Source organism: Aegilops tauschii, chromosome 5 (assembly GCF_002575655.3).
Source record: "Aegilops tauschii subsp. strangulata cultivar AL8/78 chromosome 5, Aet v6.0, whole genome shotgun sequence".
Lineage (NCBI taxonomy): Eukaryota > Viridiplantae > Streptophyta > Magnoliopsida > Poales > Poaceae > Aegilops > Aegilops tauschii.
In genome coordinates this window covers 338,323,958-338,344,701 of record NC_053039.3, presented here as the reverse complement: position 1 = coordinate 338,344,701, position 20,744 = coordinate 338,323,958, and the positions used below count along the sequence as shown (strand labels likewise).

At 44.0% G+C, this 20,744-nt stretch overlaps 3 protein-coding genes and 1 long non-coding RNA gene across 18 annotated transcripts; 3 read left to right on the top strand and 1 right to left on the bottom strand.

Moving 5' to 3' along the window:
- The first annotated feature begins 61 nt into the window (after positions 1–61).
- On the top strand, positions 62–3,861 carry LOC120965131 (uncharacterized). Of its 2 annotated transcripts, XM_073500347.1 has the most exons (7): positions 62–532; positions 611–744; positions 1,325–1,403; positions 1,488–1,563; positions 3,297–3,380; positions 3,459–3,622; positions 3,698–3,861. In XM_073500347.1, the coding sequence occupies exons 1-4, from the start codon at positions 382–384 to the stop codon at positions 1,490–1,492; spliced, it is 369 nt and encodes a 122-aa protein (XP_073356448.1). In that variant the 5' UTR covers positions 62–381; the 3' UTR covers positions 1,493–1,563; positions 3,297–3,380; positions 3,459–3,622; positions 3,698–3,861. The 2 variants fall into 2 exon arrangements, with proteins under 2 accessions (XP_073356448.1, XP_040246311.1); XM_040390377.3 differs by having other exon boundaries at positions 3,297–3,861.
- LOC141023415 (uncharacterized) lies at positions 1,815–3,300 on the bottom strand. The gene is made up of 3 exons (XR_012184819.1): positions 2,643–3,300; positions 2,385–2,545; positions 1,815–2,272 (listed from the first exon to the last, which is right to left on the bottom strand). It is a non-coding gene; the product is annotated as an uncharacterized lncRNA (long non-coding RNA).
- A 142-nt stretch (positions 3,862–4,003) lies between the features above and the next one.
- On the top strand, positions 4,004–20,532 carry LOC109745777 (uncharacterized). Of its 14 annotated transcripts, none has more exons than XM_073500345.1 (20): positions 4,004–4,793; positions 8,521–8,625; positions 12,078–12,192; positions 12,262–12,345; positions 12,431–12,520; positions 12,609–12,725; positions 12,825–12,982; positions 13,118–13,288; positions 13,397–13,492; positions 13,640–13,729; positions 13,823–13,927; positions 14,016–14,171; positions 14,258–14,335; positions 14,455–14,579; positions 14,665–14,769; positions 14,859–15,008; positions 15,128–15,633; positions 15,731–15,823; positions 15,923–16,843; positions 16,929–20,532. In XM_073500345.1, the coding sequence occupies exons 17-20, from the start codon at positions 15,606–15,608 to the stop codon at positions 19,106–19,108; spliced, it is 3,222 nt and encodes a 1,073-aa protein (XP_073356446.1). In that variant the 5' UTR covers positions 4,004–4,793; positions 8,521–8,625; positions 12,078–12,192; positions 12,262–12,345; positions 12,431–12,520; positions 12,609–12,725; positions 12,825–12,982; positions 13,118–13,288; positions 13,397–13,492; positions 13,640–13,729; positions 13,823–13,927; positions 14,016–14,171; positions 14,258–14,335; positions 14,455–14,579; positions 14,665–14,769; positions 14,859–15,008; positions 15,128–15,605; the 3' UTR covers positions 19,109–20,532. The 14 variants fall into 14 exon arrangements, with proteins under 14 accessions (XP_073356446.1, XP_073356437.1, XP_073356441.1 ...); XM_073500336.1 differs by having other exon boundaries at positions 4,294–4,793; positions 8,521–8,617; positions 11,864–12,192; positions 13,622–13,729; XM_073500340.1 differs by having other exon boundaries at positions 4,296–4,793; positions 8,521–8,617; positions 11,864–12,192.
- Positions 19,133–20,278, top strand: LOC141022836 (uncharacterized). The gene has a single exon (XM_073499105.1). The coding sequence runs from the start codon at positions 19,133–19,135 to the stop codon at positions 20,276–20,278; it is 1,146 nt and encodes a 381-aa protein (XP_073355206.1).
- Positions 20,533–20,744: the final 212 nt, after the last annotated feature.

Here is a 20,744-nt window from a genome sequence, read left to right as displayed (position 1 = left end):
TCAGCCTTAACAGGTAAACTGGCCTGGGCTTTAGCTGGATTTGTACGGAGTACTTGGCAGTAGCTGGATTTTCTCACCGACCCCTAAAAAAAAATCTCACCGACAAGCCACTCCGTCACTCCATTCCCCTCACTCTGCTCGCCCCATTCTCATCCACTCCCACGGCCTCGCCCAGCCGCCACGGAGGCTGCTTCAATCTCTCGTTACGCCTCGCTCCACATGCCCTTCCTTCCTTCCCTCCTCAATGCCTACCTTCACTGGTGCGTTCTCGGCTGAGCCAGAGTGGACACTTCAGCACTGGCTCCGCGGCTATGTTGAGGAGATCAAATTGATGGATCGAGGGGGCAGGAGGTGGAGGACGGCACGCGGTGGCGGGGATGGATGTGCCGGCGATGGGGACGCTATTGGGAATCCGGCGCCAACAGGTCGCGTCGCGGCTCGACGTTCCCGACGGCTGCCCACGGCACACAGGTCGCCCGTGCCCCCGTCGGGCTCCAAGACCGCCACAACGGCGGAATGGCCCCGCCTCTGTGTACGCCCCGTCCTCCTCCCACTCTGCTTGTTTGCTTCGTTTCAGTTCTCATCGCCATGTGCTTGTGGGTTGCGGCAGCGACTGGTGTAGTTTGGACAGGAGCAAGTGCGCCAATCAATTCTGATGCGGTGAGATGCACAGGGAGGCTTGCATCGGCAAGGCTAGCAGGAGGCCGTGCTCAGGAGGGACCGGAGGTCTGCGCGACGACGACGGTAGGCACGGCTGAAAGGAGTGAATTAAGTGATCCACAGTTGTTCTCTGTTTTACACCCATAGCAAACTTCAGATTTGAGCATTGATCCGACTGTTTAGTAGTAAACCAAATCACTTAATATCCATTGTTCACTCTGAGTGTATCTCACATCAAAACACCCAGTTTGCAACTGTAGTGAAATACAAGGTGTTGGGTTAATTTGTTCAGGACTACGGTCTCTGATTTAGGTGTAGGAGAATTTCCTCAGAACTACGGGCCTCTGATTTAGGTATAGGATAATCTCTCTCCATATTAGGTTTATCATGTCCATTGAAAATGCATGAATCTCTACTATCATGTTCTTCAGAACAAATTTAAGTCATAGCTCAAAAATCTTCACACAGATTCTTTTGATTAGGAATGAATGAATGGTAAATACTTACTTATAGTAGCTGTTAATTTGTAGACGCTTTTAACTGTTACTTGTGATTTTTCCTCTCCTTGCAGTTGGTCCTGTTTTCCCATATCATCTGCTTTGTAGAGATAATCTCTCTTTGATTTTGCATTTGGCTTACTCATTAGTTTTCCTATTTGCTTCAGTATCTTCACCAAGGAGTTTGGAGGCAATGCAGCAGTGGTGAAGGCGATGGTTGTGCCGGGTGCAGGCAGGTGCAGACGGGTATGTTCCTTGACAGTCAATTGCTTTCGTCCCATCCGACTATCATGCAGTCTGACTTAATTAAGATGACTAATTGTTTTTCAGGGTGAATTGAGTTCAGATCTTTGAACAAATGATTGTGATTTTGTAGCTGCAGGGTGCTATTCTTTATTATTACTTGGTATGTCAGTACTTCCTACCTACTTGAATTTCCCTATTCCCAACTCATGGGATTTTTTATTTTTGATATTTCCCTAAATGATTATACATAACTTCTGATAACACATGCCACCCAGTTTTCGTTCTCTATAACAATTGAGAAGTACATATGCACTTCCACGACATATAGGTTCATATGGATGTCTTTGAACAAGATATAGGGAGAATGATAGGATCAGACTAAGACATGAAAGTCTGTGACACAAACAAATATACGGCATGTACATACTGTTCTTTCATAGTATATGGCATGTATAGAACGTTCACATACAAACAAAACTACCAAAAAATATATTAGTAGATGTACCACAATGGTAGCTCATGTACAATCCAAAACAAATGGTTAGTTTAATTCATTAAGTGGATCCATCAGCAGCAGCAGTAACAACTTTAAGAAGAAGCGATTTATCAAGTATGTAATGAGACAAAACTGGGGACACATTTACCCTTTGTGATTTTTAACCGTCCCGTCAATGCATCATGTTCATAAATACGTTTGTCCGTCAGGCTGGGAGTGATGTACTTTCCTTTTCTTTTTGCTCCTTACAAGTTGCTCTTCTCCGCGCGTTTAGAATGCCCCTTCTTTCTGTTGATGAGGTCCTGTTATGTTCCCCGTCATAATGAACCTTATCTGGCATGTTATGGTCAGATGTCGCGGTCTGCGATATTTCCTGTGGAACAATCTTTACTAAAATGAGTAGAAAGACAATTAAAACCAGTGAAGAGTACCTCCACACATTAGACATTAAGAATTGCCCTTTTGGTTGTGTCGTGCGATTATACCTGGACTCCATTTGGGGAGTTAATCGATAGTGGAGATGCCGCTAAGATGGCATCGACTGGCATTTTTCGTATTGGTCATTTCTTTTTCCTTGCTATGTTGGTGTTGCTAGCAAGATTTACCCTTTCGCAGTGAGATCCATACAGGGTAAGGTCGAGTGAGGCTACAAATGTTACAGCCATTTAGTAACAGTAGAAAAACCTCATCAACTATATGTATGCTCATTGTGATAAATAATAAGAAATTATGCTCGCAATTACCTGGCATTGGCACTGGAGTCATTCGGGAATGATGATCAACATTAGAGATGTCACCAAGAGGGGCTCCGTTAGAGGCATCACCAAGAGGGGGTCGGCACAGGTTTGGCGCCTCCATATCTTCAAGGGTTATGCTCTGTCGGCACTCAAAAATGAACTTAAAGAAAACATTAGCTGATCCGGTTAGCTTACAGAACTGCATTCGGTTGATGAGGACTAAGAAACTGAATAGTTTGTGTGTGATTTTCCAAAACTACATTTGTAAAAGCGCAGAATGAACTGATGTATATTCAATAATGTACTGAATCCCAAAGAGCAAGTATAGAAAGTTAATATATCAAACAATGTTTGCCTGGAAGAAGGCTGGCATATATGAGGCTATTCTGGCTAGCATGAGCATGCAATCTACAAGGTATCTGTTTGCATAGCATTGCAACACGTAGAGTCCTTTTGGTTTGTGTTTCTCTCCTCGCTTTGCTCTACACATACTCACCGTGTGTTCAGGTGATATTATTTTAGATTCTGAATGTTACAAGTAGAGAAGAGAAAACCATGCTTCAGTCATGCAATACGATCATTCCAACTGGAGTGTGAGTGAATAGATTAATACCACTACCTATTTCCAGCACTGAAAACCCTCTGCTATTTCCTTTCCAGGCATGTGGGACATCTGAAAACAATGAAATACGTCGCCATTGTGAAGCCTTCTATATAACTTCTCAAAGAAATACCAAAACTATGGTACGTTTGATGTTGACCTGGATTTGCACCATGCAGAATATTGTTTTTACCTTTAGCAGTTACCTAGGTCTTATACAGATGATCAACGCAATGGAAAAACGACCATACATCCGAGACTGATAGTAGTGGATGTTAGGGCTGTGCGTTTGCTGCTCGAGAACTGTGTTTGCTGACCTGTGTTGTGGCAGCTAACCATTTTCCATCGGAGATGAACGGAAGTGCATAAAACCTGCCGCCCAAAGGTGAGAACTTGCGTGCGCTGACCTGTGCTGTGGCAGGAAGGACATCAGCGCCTCCCTCTCACTTCGTAGTTTCAGGTGCGCATCTTCAAGGATGCTCGCCAAGCGCTGGAGCACGCTGAAGCAGGGTTCGCCGCCCCGACTGAATCGGGAATACTCGCCGCCGCCTTGGAACCTTGACGATGATTGGTGTTGTATTTGGAATGATTGGATGATTCATATAAGGCATTAATTATTTTTAATTGATTGATTGTGGCCACGATCTGAATAGACATGTTAGGAAAGTGGTGATGTGGAAGGAAATAGTGGATAGAGATCGATTCTGGTACGTGAGGGAAGTAGGCTCAGGATGGAAAATATAACGTGGCGATGTGAGTTGACGATGTTTTTTTCCTGCTTATTTGTCTGACGGGTTCTGCGGGTGGAGAAAAAATAGGTGGGGATGGGAAGGCGAACGTGCGAGGTGGATGCCTTCTATCGATGGGAGGGATGCGAACCAACGAAACAACGTACGGACTGCCACAGATATAGATGCGCGGATTTTTCCTTAAATTCTGTTATTTGTTTCCTTCAAATTCGTTATTTTATCTATATCTATACCTACCTACTTCTTGGTTTCGTCCCGCTAGATGATTTTATCTTTTGTTAAAAATATATCCTAAATGCTTAATCGTGCAGCTGCGCGATTCGGTCGCGCTGAGCGCACGCGCTACCCGACAAGGCCGCTAGAAACCAACCGCTTCACTCTCTTCCTTCTCCAGAAAAAAGCCTTATCCCAATCCAATCCCCTTTTCCTCGTCTACATTTAGTCCGACCAGTGCTCAGGCGAAGCATAGGAGCGCTGCCGTCGACGACCTGGCGGTCGTGGAGGAGGCAGTGCACCGGAGGAGCTCGGCGATCAGGTCGGCCGGGGAGCCGGAGCAGCAGCACTCCCGTCCCCCGTCCACCCAGCGGCCCCCGGCCCCGCAACCCCGTCGAGGAAGGGCCGCAACGGAGCTCACGCCGGAGGGCGACCTTCTGCTCAGGTCAGCTGGCCGCGGTACAGCCGTGTGGTCCGCCGGCACCAAGGGTCGCTCCGCCGCTGTTACGCGCATCAGCAGCAAAGACAACTTCGTGAGATAGCCTCTGGCGTGGAGCTGTTCGACCCAGGCAGCGAATGACAAGTCACCTCACGGTAATGCCATCCTCCAATTCTCATTCTGCTGCTTGCAATTGAGATTGAGCCCCTTGTGTTGGTAGGATATGTGTGTGATGCATGCTACTTGGCATAGACTGATGCATTGTTTTGCGCAAATTCGTTGCTCTTTTGGGCAAATTCGTTGCTCTTCTGGGAGCGTCAGGACAAAAACATCCAGTTGATGTTAAGCTTTTGGCATAAAACAGTGAGTGGTCTGTACAAGGCCACACAGGCCATGTGTTAAGCCATTAGCATAGAACGCATATGATTGTTTCTATGAATTGATTGCGTGTCATGTTCCATGGATTTTTAAGCTGCAACTATTGTGCTCTTATTTTTTTGTACACGGCGCTATTCAGTTTGGTACATTAGGCCGGCCCAGTACCATGGATATACTTCGAGCAAAAAACCATCAGCGTTCATGAAGCTTATTTCATCATTGACAAGATCACGATGGAGCGAAGGAGTTGGCAGGGGAGGGGGTAACAAGATCATGTCTTCTTTTGTCTGTGTGCTTTTTTCCGGCAGTTAAGTTGTTTGGGAAATACACATGAGTTGCACATAAATTAGCTCATAGTTGCTTTCTTTTGTTCTGGTCAGAAACACTTAGAGCTGCTATGTTTTTTTTCCTTTTTTTATTTCCTAGTTAACTTGTGCTAGACTGAATACTCTCAGTTGCCCTATATAGTTTGCATCCCTTTGTATGCACAATACATGAAAGATAACCTAGTTGCCCACGATTAACCATACAATTGCCTAAAAGCATGTATCCCATTGCCCAATCCACATGAACAAAAACATTACCAAGATCACGATGGTCAACATCTAAAGGTTCTAGATACCTTCAATTCAAGTTTGTGTCATAGTGGTGTGTCAAGAATTTCTTCTCTTCGGGTGGGATCCCTTGGTATGATCGTAAACACTTGGCGAATGATCATAGAGGGTGGTGGGGTGGAGCTAGTCATGGGGACATAAGTAAAACCATGGAGTTTTTTATGAGATTAAGTTTATTTGTGAACCCCTAAAAAGCAAACATGTGTATGTTCTTTATCCCTTTTCAGGTGTCATAGTTTTTTTTGCGTGTAAAGGTGTCATAGTTGCCCACAATCAGCTATATAGTTGTCTAAAACCATGTACCCAATTGCCCAATTCTCATGAACAGAAATATTACCAAGACCATAATTTGGCTTATATGTAAAGGTTTTAGATACCTTTCAATTAAGATTGTGTCATAGAGACACATCAAGAATTTCATCTCCTCGGGGTTGGATCCATTTGTATGATCGTAAATACTAGGTGGATGATCATAGAGGGGGAGCGGCGTGGAGCTGGTCATGGGGACATAACTAAAACCACAAAGTGTTTTTAGTGGATTAGGTTTATTTGTGACCCGCTCCAAAAATGAACATATGTATGTTCTTTATCCCTTTTTTAGGTGTCATAGTTGCCTACAATCAACCATAATGTTGCCTAAAATCATGTATCCAGTTGCCCACAATTAACCGTACAGTTGTCTAAAACCATATATCCAGTTGCCCACAATCAATTATACAGTTGTCTAACACTATGTATCCAGTTATCCAATCCTTATGCACGAAAAAATTACCAAAACCATAATTTGGCTAATATGTAAAGGTTTTAGATACCTTTCAAGTTTATGTCATAGAGATGCATCAAGAATTTATCTCCTTGGGGTGGGATCCCTTCGTATGATCGTAAATACTTGGCGAATAATTATAGAGGGGGAGCAGGGTGGAGTTGGTCATGGGGACGTAACAAAAACCGTGAAGTGTTTTTAGAGGATTAAATTTATCTGTGAACCCTCCAAAAATGAATATGTGTATGTTCTTTACCCCTTTTTCAGTCATAGTTGTCCACAATCAACAATGTAATTGCCTAAAACCAAGTATCCAGTTGCCTACAATCAACAATTAGTTTGCCTAAAACCTTATATCCAGTTGCCCAATCCTCATGAACAGAAACATTTACCAAGACCATTATTTGGTAAATATCTAAAGGTTTTAGATACCTGTAATTATGTTTGGGTCATAGAGGTACAGTCAAGATTTTCCTCTCCTCGGGGTGGGATCCTTGGTGCAACCGTAGAGGCTTGGACTACACACGAGGTTCTTGGTGAACTTACCCTTTTCTATATGTGGCCGCTTTATCTAGATACCAAGTCAGACTCGGACTACACACGAGTTTGTCTGGTGAATGCATAGGAGTTGCACAAAAACACCACAAAAGTTGCTGGCTTTTTTAAATACAACTCCAATGCGTATAAGTCACATAGTTGTTTTTTTTCTACCCCCATTGGGCTCAATTGGGTGAACTTAGTCTTTTCTATATGTGGTTGCGTTTATCAATATTCGAAGTTGTTGTTGCTACCTCCTTGTTACAACAGAAATGGTTAGTGTGATGGGGACGTCGTCTCCTTCTTTAGGCGGCATCTACTTTTGGACGTCGTGTTAGCTCGGGAGCGACGAAGAGGGCATCGTTAGACAGTGGTCGGAGGTTGACTGTTGGGTTGGCATCTCCATTTATAGTGCGGACTCTTTGTCCATTGTGTGGGCCTCGACTAGGAGGGGCGGATTTTGCTCCTCTTGTCGTCTGAGGAGATGGGATCCGGCTTGATGTCGAAGAGAGCAATGGATGCTAAGGGGCCCTGAGTATGCCCCCTCCTCGTTCGGCTTGGAGGATTTCGGACGTAAGGACTTGTTAAAATAAATTAGGCAACTACCATTGGATGGTTAAAAGTGTCTAAAAAGGTCTATCCTGATATTTTTGGGCGATTTGGTGATCTGCGTTGAAGTTGTCCTTATGGTAGGCGACTTAGAGGTGAAGCTAGTCAATTGGTAGTCATGGTAACCAACTTGGAAGGATCATCTGCTAATAGGTAGTCATAATAGGGGAAAACGAGATTTGCTTTTTATAGCACTAAAGTTGCTTCTGTAGCACACAAAGTTGCTCGAGAAAAAAGTTCGTCGAAACCTACTCATATGAGATCTGGTTTTGAAGAACTCGCCACAAGAAACCCAATGATGAAAACGGATTTGAAATTTAACACTCGATTCAAAAGTTATAAGTTTTTAAAGTTTTTGATCCCCTAATAAATGTAGATGGGATGGATAGTGTGAGCACATGGGACCTGACATTTTTGTGTGTGGACGTGGGATGGTAGTTTTGCCAGATTTTTGTATTCGCACGCAACACTTTTCAGTCAGTGCGCTGGCTGTGCTTGCCGTTTTCGGAAACAGCCGAGAGCTATGCGTTTGGTCCTTCCGTGTTACTACAAGGAACTCATATGGGGCAACAGACCTTTTTTACATGTCTGATAGTAGTTGGACTCCTTGGATGATTAAAAGTGTCTAGAGAGGCCGATTCCAATATTTGGGGCGTTTTGGTGATCCACGTTGGAGTTGTCTTTATGTTAGGCCATTTAGAGGTGAAACTAGTTAATTGATAGTCATGGTAACCAACTTATAAGTATCCTCATTTGATAGGTAGTCATACCGGAAAAAGGAGTTGCTTTTCTATAGCACTAAAGTTGCCTCTGTAGCACACAAAGTTGCTCGGAAAAAAAAGTTCGTCGAAACCTACTCATATGGGATCTAGTTTTGAACAACTCGTCGCGAGAAACCCATCGGTGGAAACGGATTTGAATTTTGAGATTCTAATCAAAAGTTACAAGTTTTTAAAGTTTTTGATCTCCTAATAAATGCAGGTGGAAACTGGCGCGCAGAAGGTTTTTCCTTTTCTGGGCTGTCCTGACGCCGACGCGCGGTAGGGCTTTCCTGTCGGGGAGGACGCTCGTGCGCCAGGTAGCCAGGTCCAAAATATCTCTACTCCTAATGTCTCAGTTGGTAGTCCGCGTTCCGGGTTTTATTTTCGTCCCACCTAATACGGTCTTTTTTGGTACTTCTTTGGAACTTGCTCCCACCTCTCGCTCAGCCGCAAAAAACCAATGAAAACCCCGCGATCGAGTCCCGCAGACGCCCAACCTCCCGTCGTAATTAACTGAGACAATCAAAAATAAACCACCGAGCACAAACCGATGAAAATTAACCAGCGAAAAAAAAAACGCCCGACAGTGCGTCCTCGAGCGAGGTCTCGTGTCCCTCTTGCGAGGAACAGTCGCCCCGACACTGCCCTCCTTCGCCCGCCGCCGCCCTTCGGTCCTTCACCGCCACCCATCCATCCATGCACTGCCGCCCTGGCACATCAAAACCGCCGGCGCGTAACTCGCACATCCATTAGATCCGGCGCTGGTCCCGTGCAGGACCCTCCATTGATCGCTTCCAGGATCCGGCACCGATCCCTTTCAGGACCTGTCGCCGGAGACGTCCAGGACGTGACGAGCCACCGCCGAAGTCGTCCAGGATCCGCCGCCAGATACACTCACTCCAGGTATCACAGATCCGCCGCTAGCCATCATATGAATAGAGATTTAGGTCGAATCTGAAATTTACATCCATCGCATTTCATACACCCACCCCATGAAATCTACATCCATCACAGGCACCACGTATAATAATGTACATCCATCACATACATTATAGGCATCACAGGCATCACAGGACGTCTCCCCATGGACGGAGCCTGCATTTCATCATTCTCAATATTTACTTTCTAACAGAATAAATATTTACTTTCTAACAGAATAAAGGGCCATGGAAACTAGGAAGCAAGTAAACACGAGTGGCTTCCAGACTCTTGCCTTTATTTGCAACTGCAAAACCCTTTGCATCAAAACCACTTAGTTCGCCAATTGCTGAAGGTGGAAGATCTTTTATCGAATCTTCGGCAGCACCAGGTTCCTAAGTTGGCAGAAAATAAGAACACAAAATAAGAACACAGAAAATAAGATCTTTTATCGATTGAACATTTGTGTCATGCAATTCAAAAGATGGTTGCAGGACAGCAGGTACCCCAAAAGAAAGCAAACCTTGCTCCAACGGCCTAAAGGAAGTTGCTAAGCAACTTCCTAGAACCTCAGAAGCTCAGAGACATTTGGGAGTGGTTCACCCCCCTTGGGGCCTTGCTCCTTCACCTGATCAAATAAATATTACGCGGGGGTGTGGTTCACCCCCCTTTTGGACATTTGGGAGTGGTTCACCCCCCTTTTGGACATTTGGCACAACAAAACAATTGAGGAAAAAGTAAATGGTAATCACCCTTGCCCATCCTGCAGCAACCACCAAGTAGGCAACGTTCTTGTCGCCAAGGTAGACAGTGCCAAATACTCGTCCGATGTTAGGAGCAGTGTAATCCACTCTAAATGTGACCTCCTGCAATAGATTTTAGTTTTTCATTTCCAAGAGAAAATATAAGTGGTTTTTCTGTGATTACATTCAGTATTAATACATGCATAGGAGGATTTGGAATAGATAAAAAAAGACACATCATGTACCTTTCCTACGCAGAGTTTCCTCAGATACTCCCTGCTTTCCCAAGCAAATGGCTCATCCCCACCACGACGAGCCTAGAGCACCACAAATATACGGATTCAACAGACAAGAAAAGATGGAGAAAAGAACAAATGTACTGCACAAATAATATCAACAATTTATTATAGATGCATTCATAAGTCTCAAATTATACAAACAGAACACAGTCAAACTGTGGGAATGAAAATGCAATGATGGAGAGAAATTCTTGTGCCAAATACTAACTTCCATTGGCTCACAAGTGTAGCATGTAAACATAATTCACTATAGACAAGGGTGGAAGCAGACCCTGCGCAATCAAGGCTTCAACTCAGGCTCTAGATCCAAAATGACTAATATATTACATCCCTAGATGATCAGGCCTATATCTAGCTCTGCCCCTGACAACACACTAAACCAGTGACTTACTCTAAATTAATGGAGGAAATGAACACATGCAACAAGTAAAAATGTAAACCATATTCCCCTTGTCTAAAAGTGCAGACTGACTCTTATGGGGCCATAAGGTATGACAGAGTGATGGACTTCTCTGGTGGAATCTCTGCCTTTGTGCTCCCCATGATGAGAAGGCAGTCTCCAGATGTCATAGCCTTCACCTTGCCCCTTAGCCATCCTGAAGCCCCTGTGCTTGCTGCCATGATAGCACCTATATTTGCAATCAAAAGGAAACAGAACTTCATTAGCTGTGAAGTCAAATTTAGTTCAATCCTCCATATAATTCGACAATTCTTCTGTTAATACATGCATTTTCCATAATTTTCATTGCATTTGGATTTCACAGGCCATAGGTGGCTAGAAGGAAAGAAAAACATGACCGGTCACATGTGGACTAAAGATAATTAATCACCACAATGTTAAATTTTTCACATAAATCACTGCTGCTTTTTAAATGTTGCAAAATCAATGCACTCCAATCCTAACACTGCGGAATCTTTCAGTCACAGCTCGTAGCACTGCAGAACGCGGAGCAATGCTATTGGTTAGGTGATCTGGTCACTGCCTTTCAGGCTTAGCAGTCCTGAAGATCATGGTATACAAAATTAAAACTAACTATACAAAATTATCCAGTGATACACGCAAGATAAAATTGGCAGCCAATTGCATTTTTATTTCAACAAGCACTTGGTATGTACATGGACCAGATGACTGAAAAAGGGTTTGCTGAAGCTCGTGAAAATGCACACTTGACGGGCCATTGGAAATATGAAAACTACCAGGTAGAATCGCATTTGGAAATAATTTTCACATGCACAGATTACTGGGAAAGAATGTCACTTCGCAGGGATGAAGACACGATAATCTGCATGTTTCGAAATTAAAGAAAACAACACCAGTTTTAATAACTAGAAATAAGATGAGAAAGTAATATCTTAATGAGAAAATAACTTCGGTTACTTTGTTTCATTTTCAAAACCCATCTGGAAAATGGGACAGGGCTGAGGCATATTGATCTACAAATATATATTACTTGGGAGGGCCTCATGTTAGGGCTGAGGCCTATTTCTAGATCTACAAATATTTGCAAAACTGAGAATGCAAGCATGCTTAAACAAGGATTTATCAGCATCATGCAAGGAATTGAAATAATATAATCAGGAACATGTCACCACCTCTATGCAGATGATAAAGTCCTGAATGCTGGACTTGAACTGGAACTCTTGAGCTATAGGGCCTCTCAACAAGCCCCAGCATATGAGAATGCACCCTACAGATGAGTTGGTCCACAAGCAATTATGCTTAAAGTTTATGATTAATTACAAAGGAGCTATTGATTACCAGAATTATATTGCTTTCAATGAACAACAATTGTGGCCATCAACTATGTTTCTTCCAGGCCTCAAGAACACCACAGCCAGACACAAGTCGGAGGTAACGGTCATTCCATTTGCGTATGGGTAATGCAAAAAGCAAAGCCGGTGAACATCAACAAAAAGAGGACGTAGCTACAGGTATTAGGCACTGCATCAGGAATACTTGCATTTCTGACAGTAACAATCTTTTTGCATAATGTGTTGCAGGTCAGGCGAGTGGTAAAAATGTTGAAGAATACAGTGCAACCTTTGATACTGAAAAAGATGAAGCTATTTGCGCAACAGAACGCGGTATATAACTGTGTGAAAATTACTGTGAGGTATTGCCTGACGTGCATATCTGATAATGACATGGACCATGCTTAATGTGTTGCAGCCCCTACGAGCGAGACAAATCTGAAAGAATATAATCCAAGCATCTAAACCGTAGCTGCAAATCTTGACCCAATTTACACGACGGAAACAGGTACATGATTGATTGAAGATGTATTTGTTGGTTGCCTGCCTACCAGGCAAACATTGGTTTTGTATTCATGCTGGCTAAAACCCTACAGATGGATCAGAATGGGTAAGGCCTGGATACCATGCTGATGGTCAAACATTTGCGGCTACGGCTAATCTAACACTAGATCATGCTATTAATAAGATGCAGCTGCGAGATGATACTGAAGGTAACCATAGGCATGATATCCACCTTCCCAACCGGCGTATTCGGCAGTGCTTCAGTGTGTTTTATTTGTTTTTTGATTTGTACTTATAACATGATGCAGACGACACAGCTTCCGAACTGCTTGAAACTGTTTCTCTAAATAATGAATGCAAAAAATACGCTGAGGAAGCAAGGGAGCAGTACAATGCAAGGAGGCGTGCAGCTTATCGGAAGAAAAATAATGAGGATATTGTCAGCTTACAAGATGAGAATCAGCCGGTACTTGCAAAATCTGGTGAGCTTGATGGCTGCTCTTAGTTTGATGTGCATACGTATAGTATGCACATGATTCGTTGTATTAATCTATATCCCTGATTATAGATGATATGATGCTCATACTATGTTGCTTATTAGATCATAGGGATCTTATCAACGCTCGTAGGCGGGTGGCTTATCGCAATAACAAGTCAGATGGTTCGGCTAACCAACAAGTCAATGGGAAGTCATCCCGTCCCCAGTCTCTATGTGATATCACAAATGTTCTCGAAGATAGGGAGATAAATAAACCCACACGAGATTATCATGGTTGGTAAATTGATCCACGTCCCGTATGCATTGTGTTTGCACGAAGGTAGTCACTTATTACGCAATTTAAATAAGTACTGACCAATCTTGTTGAATCATATAATTCAGCTAGCTAGGACTATACATCAGTCTCGCCTAATGATGTAACATACCCTCATGAAGCTACGGTCACATCGGGTGTCCTTTGTGTGGGAGATAAAGAAGGTAATATTATCTCACCATCCACATGACCGTTAGATGTCAAGTTGTGTTTTCTCATTTGGCTTTAGAGATAATGACATGAATGTCATGATTATTTGACGTTAATGACACCAAGAAAAATACGATTGACAGAATATTTTTCCAAAGTAGACCAAAGAAACGCCCTGGAAAGGGCTTCCTGTTGGCGGAAAAAACAACCTAATGTCCGAGATGAAAATGCACATGCCCTTCATTCACCAGGCAAGCTTAAATTGTTTTATTGTTTTAACCATGATAGTCGGTACCGTCAAAACCATTAAGCTGACATATGTTTGGACAACTTTGGTTCAACAGACAACCCAACTAGCTCTAACTATACAGCATTCTCGCATGATGCGTCAACATTTCCTGCTACAAGTACGGTCACATCTGGTCTCATTAATGAAAATGAAATACAAGGTAATCATATTTTGCCTACTCATTCAACAATGGCTGGCATGTTTCTGTTATATTCTCTAATTTTAGGGTTTGCCCTGAATGACACCAGATGCAAATGTAATCATGTATGACACCCAAGAAACAGAGCATAAAACGGAAGATGAACGCAAGAGAGGCCATAGAAACACAGTAAGAAGGGCTTCATGTCGGCGGAAAAAACAACCTAATGTCCGAGATGAAAATGCACGAACCCTTCTTTTATCAGGTGGGGTTTAAAATGTTTTAAACGTTATAGTCGGTACCATCTTAACCAATAAGCATTAATATGTTTGGTCAACTCTGGTTCACCAGACAACCCAACCAGCTGTAAAACATTTCCTGGTTCAAATACGGTCTCATCTGGACTCATCTATGACAACGAGCTTCAAGGTAATCATATTTGTGCCTACACATACAACAATTGCTTGCATGTATCTGTTTTATTCTCTAATATTCGGGAATGTTCTGAATGACCAAAGATTTGAATGTAATCTTGAATGACACCCCAGAAACAGAGCAAAAAAGGAAGAAGAACGCAAGAGAGACCGTAGAAACGCCCTGAGGAGGGCTTCCTATCGGCGGAAGAAACAATATAATGTTCAAGTTGAACATGCACAGACCCTTCATTTATCAGGTAAGCTTATAATGATTTAACCATTATGGTCAGAACCGTCTTAATAATTAAGCATTAATATGTGTGGACAACTTTGGTTCACCAGGCAACCCCGCTAGCTCTAACTATACATCATTCTCGCGTGATGCGCGGACATTTCCTGATACAACTACGGTCTCATGTGGGGTCGTTAATGACAACGAGCTACAAGGTAATCAAATTTTTTCCTACTAAAACAGCAATTGCTTGCATCTTAGTGGTATGATCTCTAATTTTCGGGAATGTGTGTAATGGATCCAGATGTGATTTTGAATGACACACAAGAAACAGAGGAAAAAACAGAAGAAGAACGCAAGAGAGACCATAGAAACGCCCTGCGGCGAGCTGCTTATTGGAGGAACAAGGATAAGCATATCAAAGATCAAAACAAACGTCCATCTGGTACTTCAGGTATACGCTTACGTTCAATATCCTTTTCGGAAGCCGGGCCCTACTATTCTAGATGGCACTCCTCCAGTGCCGATAAATCAAACTGTTCTAACTATGTTTTGAAAATATTATTGATCCAGACGACCTGAATAGCCCTAGCGTTACAGAATTAATGAAAGAGGGAGCAACATGTCCCCCTTCAACTTTAGACGCGTCTGTCATTCAGGACACTATTCTAGCTAGGAGGCAAAGTGACAATGAGCGGAAACGTAATTTAACAAACGAGCAAAGGGAGGCAAAAAACGCAAGTAGCAGAGCATGCCATGAGAAGAAAAGTGACGAATTAACGGTGGAGGTCAGAGAAACAAAGAATGAAAAAATACGCGTGAATCGCGTGCAGCGCCGCAAAAGCATGTCGGTGATTGAGAAGGGGGAGTCAAGTGCACAGAGGAAGGCCAATTATGAAAGAAGGAAAAAACACCGTGCAAAGAATGCATCGCAATCCCCCTTACAGACCTAGCAAACTCAACCTATGAATGTCCCACTTCCCCAAGCCGCGCATCACCCGTCTCTCGGGCCGAAAAAGATGATTCATCTGATGGCGATCCGGGGACGAACATGCCGAGATACTCTGCCGGTGCTGATGGTATGAAATTGCGATTGTCAGTTTCTTATGCTCATTCTCAGCATGTCGTTCTAACATGATCTTGTCTGTTGTCGCATTCTGTACGACGACAATGCAGAAGACATCGATGTATTCCAAAGCGGCACCATGGGCGATGAGCAGGAAGCACACGACTTGATTGATGAGGAGTACTACATGTTTTGCAACGAAGGTATTGCCAACTCTACACTATGACACTGTGGAGCTTTATTGTTGTGTCGTTTATTTTTTATTACTGTTTTGTACGTGATTTTTCAACAAATGCCTGCAGGATCCGATAACGACATATTGGATGATGACGAGGAAGCGAGCATGTCTAGCGCTAAACCTAGCGAGATTGATCCATTTGACACTGTCTACTCAAACATTCCAAACAACACTCACATCCTGAAAGTCGACGAAAATTGCAAACATTGCAAGGCCAGAAAGTTTGAGTCTGAGACTGATGGCTTCTACTGTCGCAATGGCCAGATCCAGCTTAAGCAACCGGAACCAATCCCAGAGCTTATGAGGCTATGGTCCAGCATGGATGCAGATTCTAGACATTTTCGGGAGAACATACGTTTCTTCAACGGGCATTTCGCCTTCACAACCCTTGGGGTCAGCCTTGATGAAAACTACACTAACATGAAGTCTGGGGTGTACAAATTCCGAGCACACGGCACCATCTACCACAATGTCCATTCGTTCGGGCCTAGCTCCCGTCCAGAACATCTGCAGTTGTACTTCTATGACGACGACCCTAACCTAAATCATCGTAAGGCGGCCACCAAGCAATTAGACCAGGATGTCGTGAAGAGGTTAGTAGACATACTCAAAGAAAACCCATACTCCCAGCAATTTAGGAGTTTGGGTGCACACAAGGACAACCTCGATGATTATAGGATAGACCTAAACACCGATAAGAGGCTTGACCAAAGAAGATATAATAGACCGGTGTCATCTGAAGTCGCTGCAATTTGGGTTGAGGGCACTGACCTAGCAAAAAGGTTTGACCGCAGGATAACACTTTGTGGTAACAACAACGAAAGGCATAGTATACGTGTGACCTCAGGGGCATATGACCCGTTGTCTTATCCATTATTCTATCCAATGGGGGAGCTAGGTTGGCATCCGAAGCTACCCAAACGTAATGTTTCTTGGGAGGTTGTACAAAATCCTCGTTTGTGTCATGATGACGAAGATGATGCAGGTATGTTGTTTGTGTCCCACTTTGTTACAAATAATTTCTTGTTTTTAAAAATAATGCTCACGCGATGGTACTCAAACATGTGCAGAGGGGAATAGCAGGTTATGCGTCTCCGTTAGAGACTACTACTGTTACATGCTGCAAACACGGTCTGCGATCTTCAATCCAATACTTTGTGGAGCACGCCTACTGCAGCAATGGACGGTTGACATGTACATCAAGATTGAGAGCTGTCGGTTGAGGTGGTACAGGAAGAACCAGACGCAGATCCGTGCCGATTTGTATAAAGGAGTTGTTGATGCGATCACATCGGGTGAGACGCGAGCAAGCGTTGTTGGGGTAAGAATAGTGCTCCCTGGAACTTACCCTGGTGGCGACCGCGACATGAAGAAGAGACATATGGATGCCATGGCAATTGTCCATACATACGGGAAGCCTGACATCTTCTTGACCATGACTTGCAACCATAAATGGGAAGAGATAACAAATGAGTTGCTTCCTGGACAGACGGCGCAAGACCGACCTGATATTGTGGCTCGCGTGTTCTATGGCAAACTAGAGGCTATGAAAGATATGTTGCTCAAGAAGATGGTCCTGGGTGTTGTTGTTGCTTATGTTTACGTAGTTGAGTTCCAGAAGAGAGGCCTCCCCCACGCACATTTTTTGTTGATCATGGATTCAACGTATAAGCTTCTTGTCCCAGAGCAGTATGACCGACTCATTTCCGCAGAGCTCCCAGACAAGCAAAAGTATCCGGAATTGTATGCAATGGTGGTAAAACATATGATGCACGGACCATGCGGTGCTCTCAACCCGAAGAATGTTTGCATGCAAGATAATGAATGCAAGTGCAGATACCCGCGGCCGTTCAATGAGAACACGATACAAGGCAAGGACTCATACCCAGTTTATCGGCGTAGAAACGATGGTAGACGCGCTAAGGTTCGAGGGAAAATGTTGGACAACCGATGGGTTGTGCCATATAACCCTTACCTTCTGCGGATGTTTAATTGCCACATCAACGTCGAGGTCTGCTCTAGCATAAAGGCTGTAAAATACATTTATAAGTACATTTATAAGGGCCATGATAAGGCTTCTTTCAGCATCGACCAGCCAGACGCTGATGGTAACATTGATGAGATCAAGAGATACGTTGACGCAAGATGGGTCACCCCTCCGGAGGCTATGTGGAGGATATTTGGCTTCCCACTGTGTGCCAATTACCCGCCTGTCTTGCAGTTGCCTCTTCATCTCCCGAATATGCACAGGGTTGCATTCAATGCACAGGCTGACTTGAAGAATGTTGTATCCTCCGAGAATGCTTCAAAATCCATGTTAACGGAGTATTTCAAGGCAAACGAACTACACCCTTGGGCAAGGCATATATTGTACAAGGATTTCCCCGGAAGCTTCACGTGGGAGAAGAAAAAGAAGTTCTGGAAGAGGCGGGTGGAGCGTTTTCAAATAGGTCGTATCGTGTCTGCCAATCCTGCCGAGGGGGAGCGATACTACCTTCGTGTGTTGTTGAACCATGTTCCGGGGAAAACATCATTTGAGGACTTGCTCACCGTCGACGGCGTGGTATGTGGGAGCTTTAGAGAGTTCGGTGAAAGGTTGGGACTCATCGAGGCAGACAACACGCTCGACGACTGTCTTACTGAGGCGGAGCAGTGGGCTATGCCATGTTCTCTTAGGAGGCTCTTTGCAACAATCTTGGTGCACTGCGAGCCAGGCGACGTGCGCGGGTTATGGGATAGACACCTCGAGCCTATGTCCGATGACTACCGTCGGACACGCACGTCCCCGAACGAGGTGAAGCAGATGGTGTTGCTTGACATTAGGGGTATGTTGCAGTCTATGGGTAAAGACATTATTGATTTTGCTCTTCCAACGATCGATGATGCATTTGACCCAACCGAGGGCGAGGCCATAGAGATCATCGAGGAATCAACCATTGAGTTTGACGAAAGTGACACTAAATTGTCATCTTCCCTGAATTTTGAGCAAAGGGCTGCATACGACGAGATACTAGCGGCTGTTGAACGCGGTGATGGGGGTATATTCTTTGTTGATGGCCCTGGAGGTACGGGGAAGACCTTCCTTTACAGGGCGATGCTCGCCAAGGCGAGGCGCAAGGGCAAGATTGCTATCGCTACCGCGACGTCGGGCGTCGCTGCTTCTATCATGCCTGGCGGCAGGACTGCCCACTCGAGATTCAAAATCCCATTGAGTTGTGATGATGGAGCCTCGTGCAGCTTCACCAAGTAGAGTGGGACCGCCAAGCTGCTAAGGATGGCCTCATTGATACTATGGGACGAGGCCAGCATGACTAAGCGACAAGCGGTTGAGGCATTAGACAATAGCATGCGCGACATCATGGGAATACGCGACCGACCCTTTGGAGGAAAGACTGTTGTTTTTGGCGGGGACTTTAGGCAGGTGCTTCCGGTCGTCAGAAGGGGGTCACGGGGCCAGATAATTGATGCAAGCCTCCGAAGTTCTCATCTATGGAAGAGTATGCGGCAGCTTCAGCTCATCACCAACATGAGGGCTCATAATGACAAGTGGTTTGCAGATTACTTGCTCAGGGACGGTAATGGCACAGAGGAAGCCGACGATCAAGGCAACATACTACTCCCTGATGATATCTGTCTGCCATCTACAGGTGAGGTTGACGACCTGGAGAAGCTGATTGACCACGTGTTTCCGAGTCTAGATGACAACATGGCAGATTCAAGTTACATGACATCTCGCGCCATCCTTTCCACGACAAATGACAACGTCGACAAGATAAACATCCGCATGATAGAGCGTTTCCACGGAGATGAAGTAATCTACCATAGCTTTGACAGTGCGGAGGATGACCCATATGGCTACTACGCTCCTGAGTTTCTGAACGGATTGACTCCCAATGGTCTTCCTTCGCATGCACTCAAACTAAAGCTGAATTGCCCGGTGATACTTCTAAGAAACATTGATCCAGCTAATGGGCTGTGTAACGGGACTAGGCTTGTTGTTAGAGGTTTTGAGAGGAACACCATTGATGCAGAAATCGTGATTGGACAACACGCTGGTAGGAGGGTCTTCCTTCCTCGAATACCTCTATGCCCATCTAACAACGACATGTTTCCATTCAAGTTTAAGAGGAAGCAATTTCCTATTAGGCTTAGCTTTGCTATGATGATTAACAAGGCTCAAGGGCAGACCATCCCAATTGTTGGTGTGTATCTACCTAATCCGGTGTTCTCTCATGGTCAACTCTATGTTGCTTTGTCTCGAGCCACCGCGAAGAGAAACATAAAAATACTCATTCAGAAGGAGAAGCCAAAGGAGAAGTCCAACAAGCAACATAACAATCCGAAGAAGCGTAAAAGACCGACTGTGTCCTTGCTGACCTCAATGAAGAACATCGTCTACAAGGAAGTACTTACAGGCTGAAGTATGGTCTTAATAGACCTGCTGGATTTATAGATGCAATTTACTCTTCCGATGGTCAAGAATTGCTATAATCGGTTCTATGCCATATCTTTTCATTTGGTATCTTGGTTGTTGGAGGTATACACCAATCAGTTCAAGTAATAACTGCATTTCAATAAATTTATACTGTGTTATGTGTAATCTGACAATGTACATGTCACACAGCGTACTGTGTTATGTGTAATATGAGAATCAGAAATAATGATTGGCTTCATGAAGACCTGGATCATGTTAAATTTATTTTGTAAATTTTGATTACAACATGGAGCATGTATGTCTTGTCACCATTTTAGCATGAAGGTTACATTTGATACATTGAATTTGAGTGCGTGTATTGGGTTACATATGTTATGTATGCTCGAGATGATTAAAGCATAAATGCTCATGAAAAGGCTGGAATCATACATGTATCTGAAGTTGTTTTACT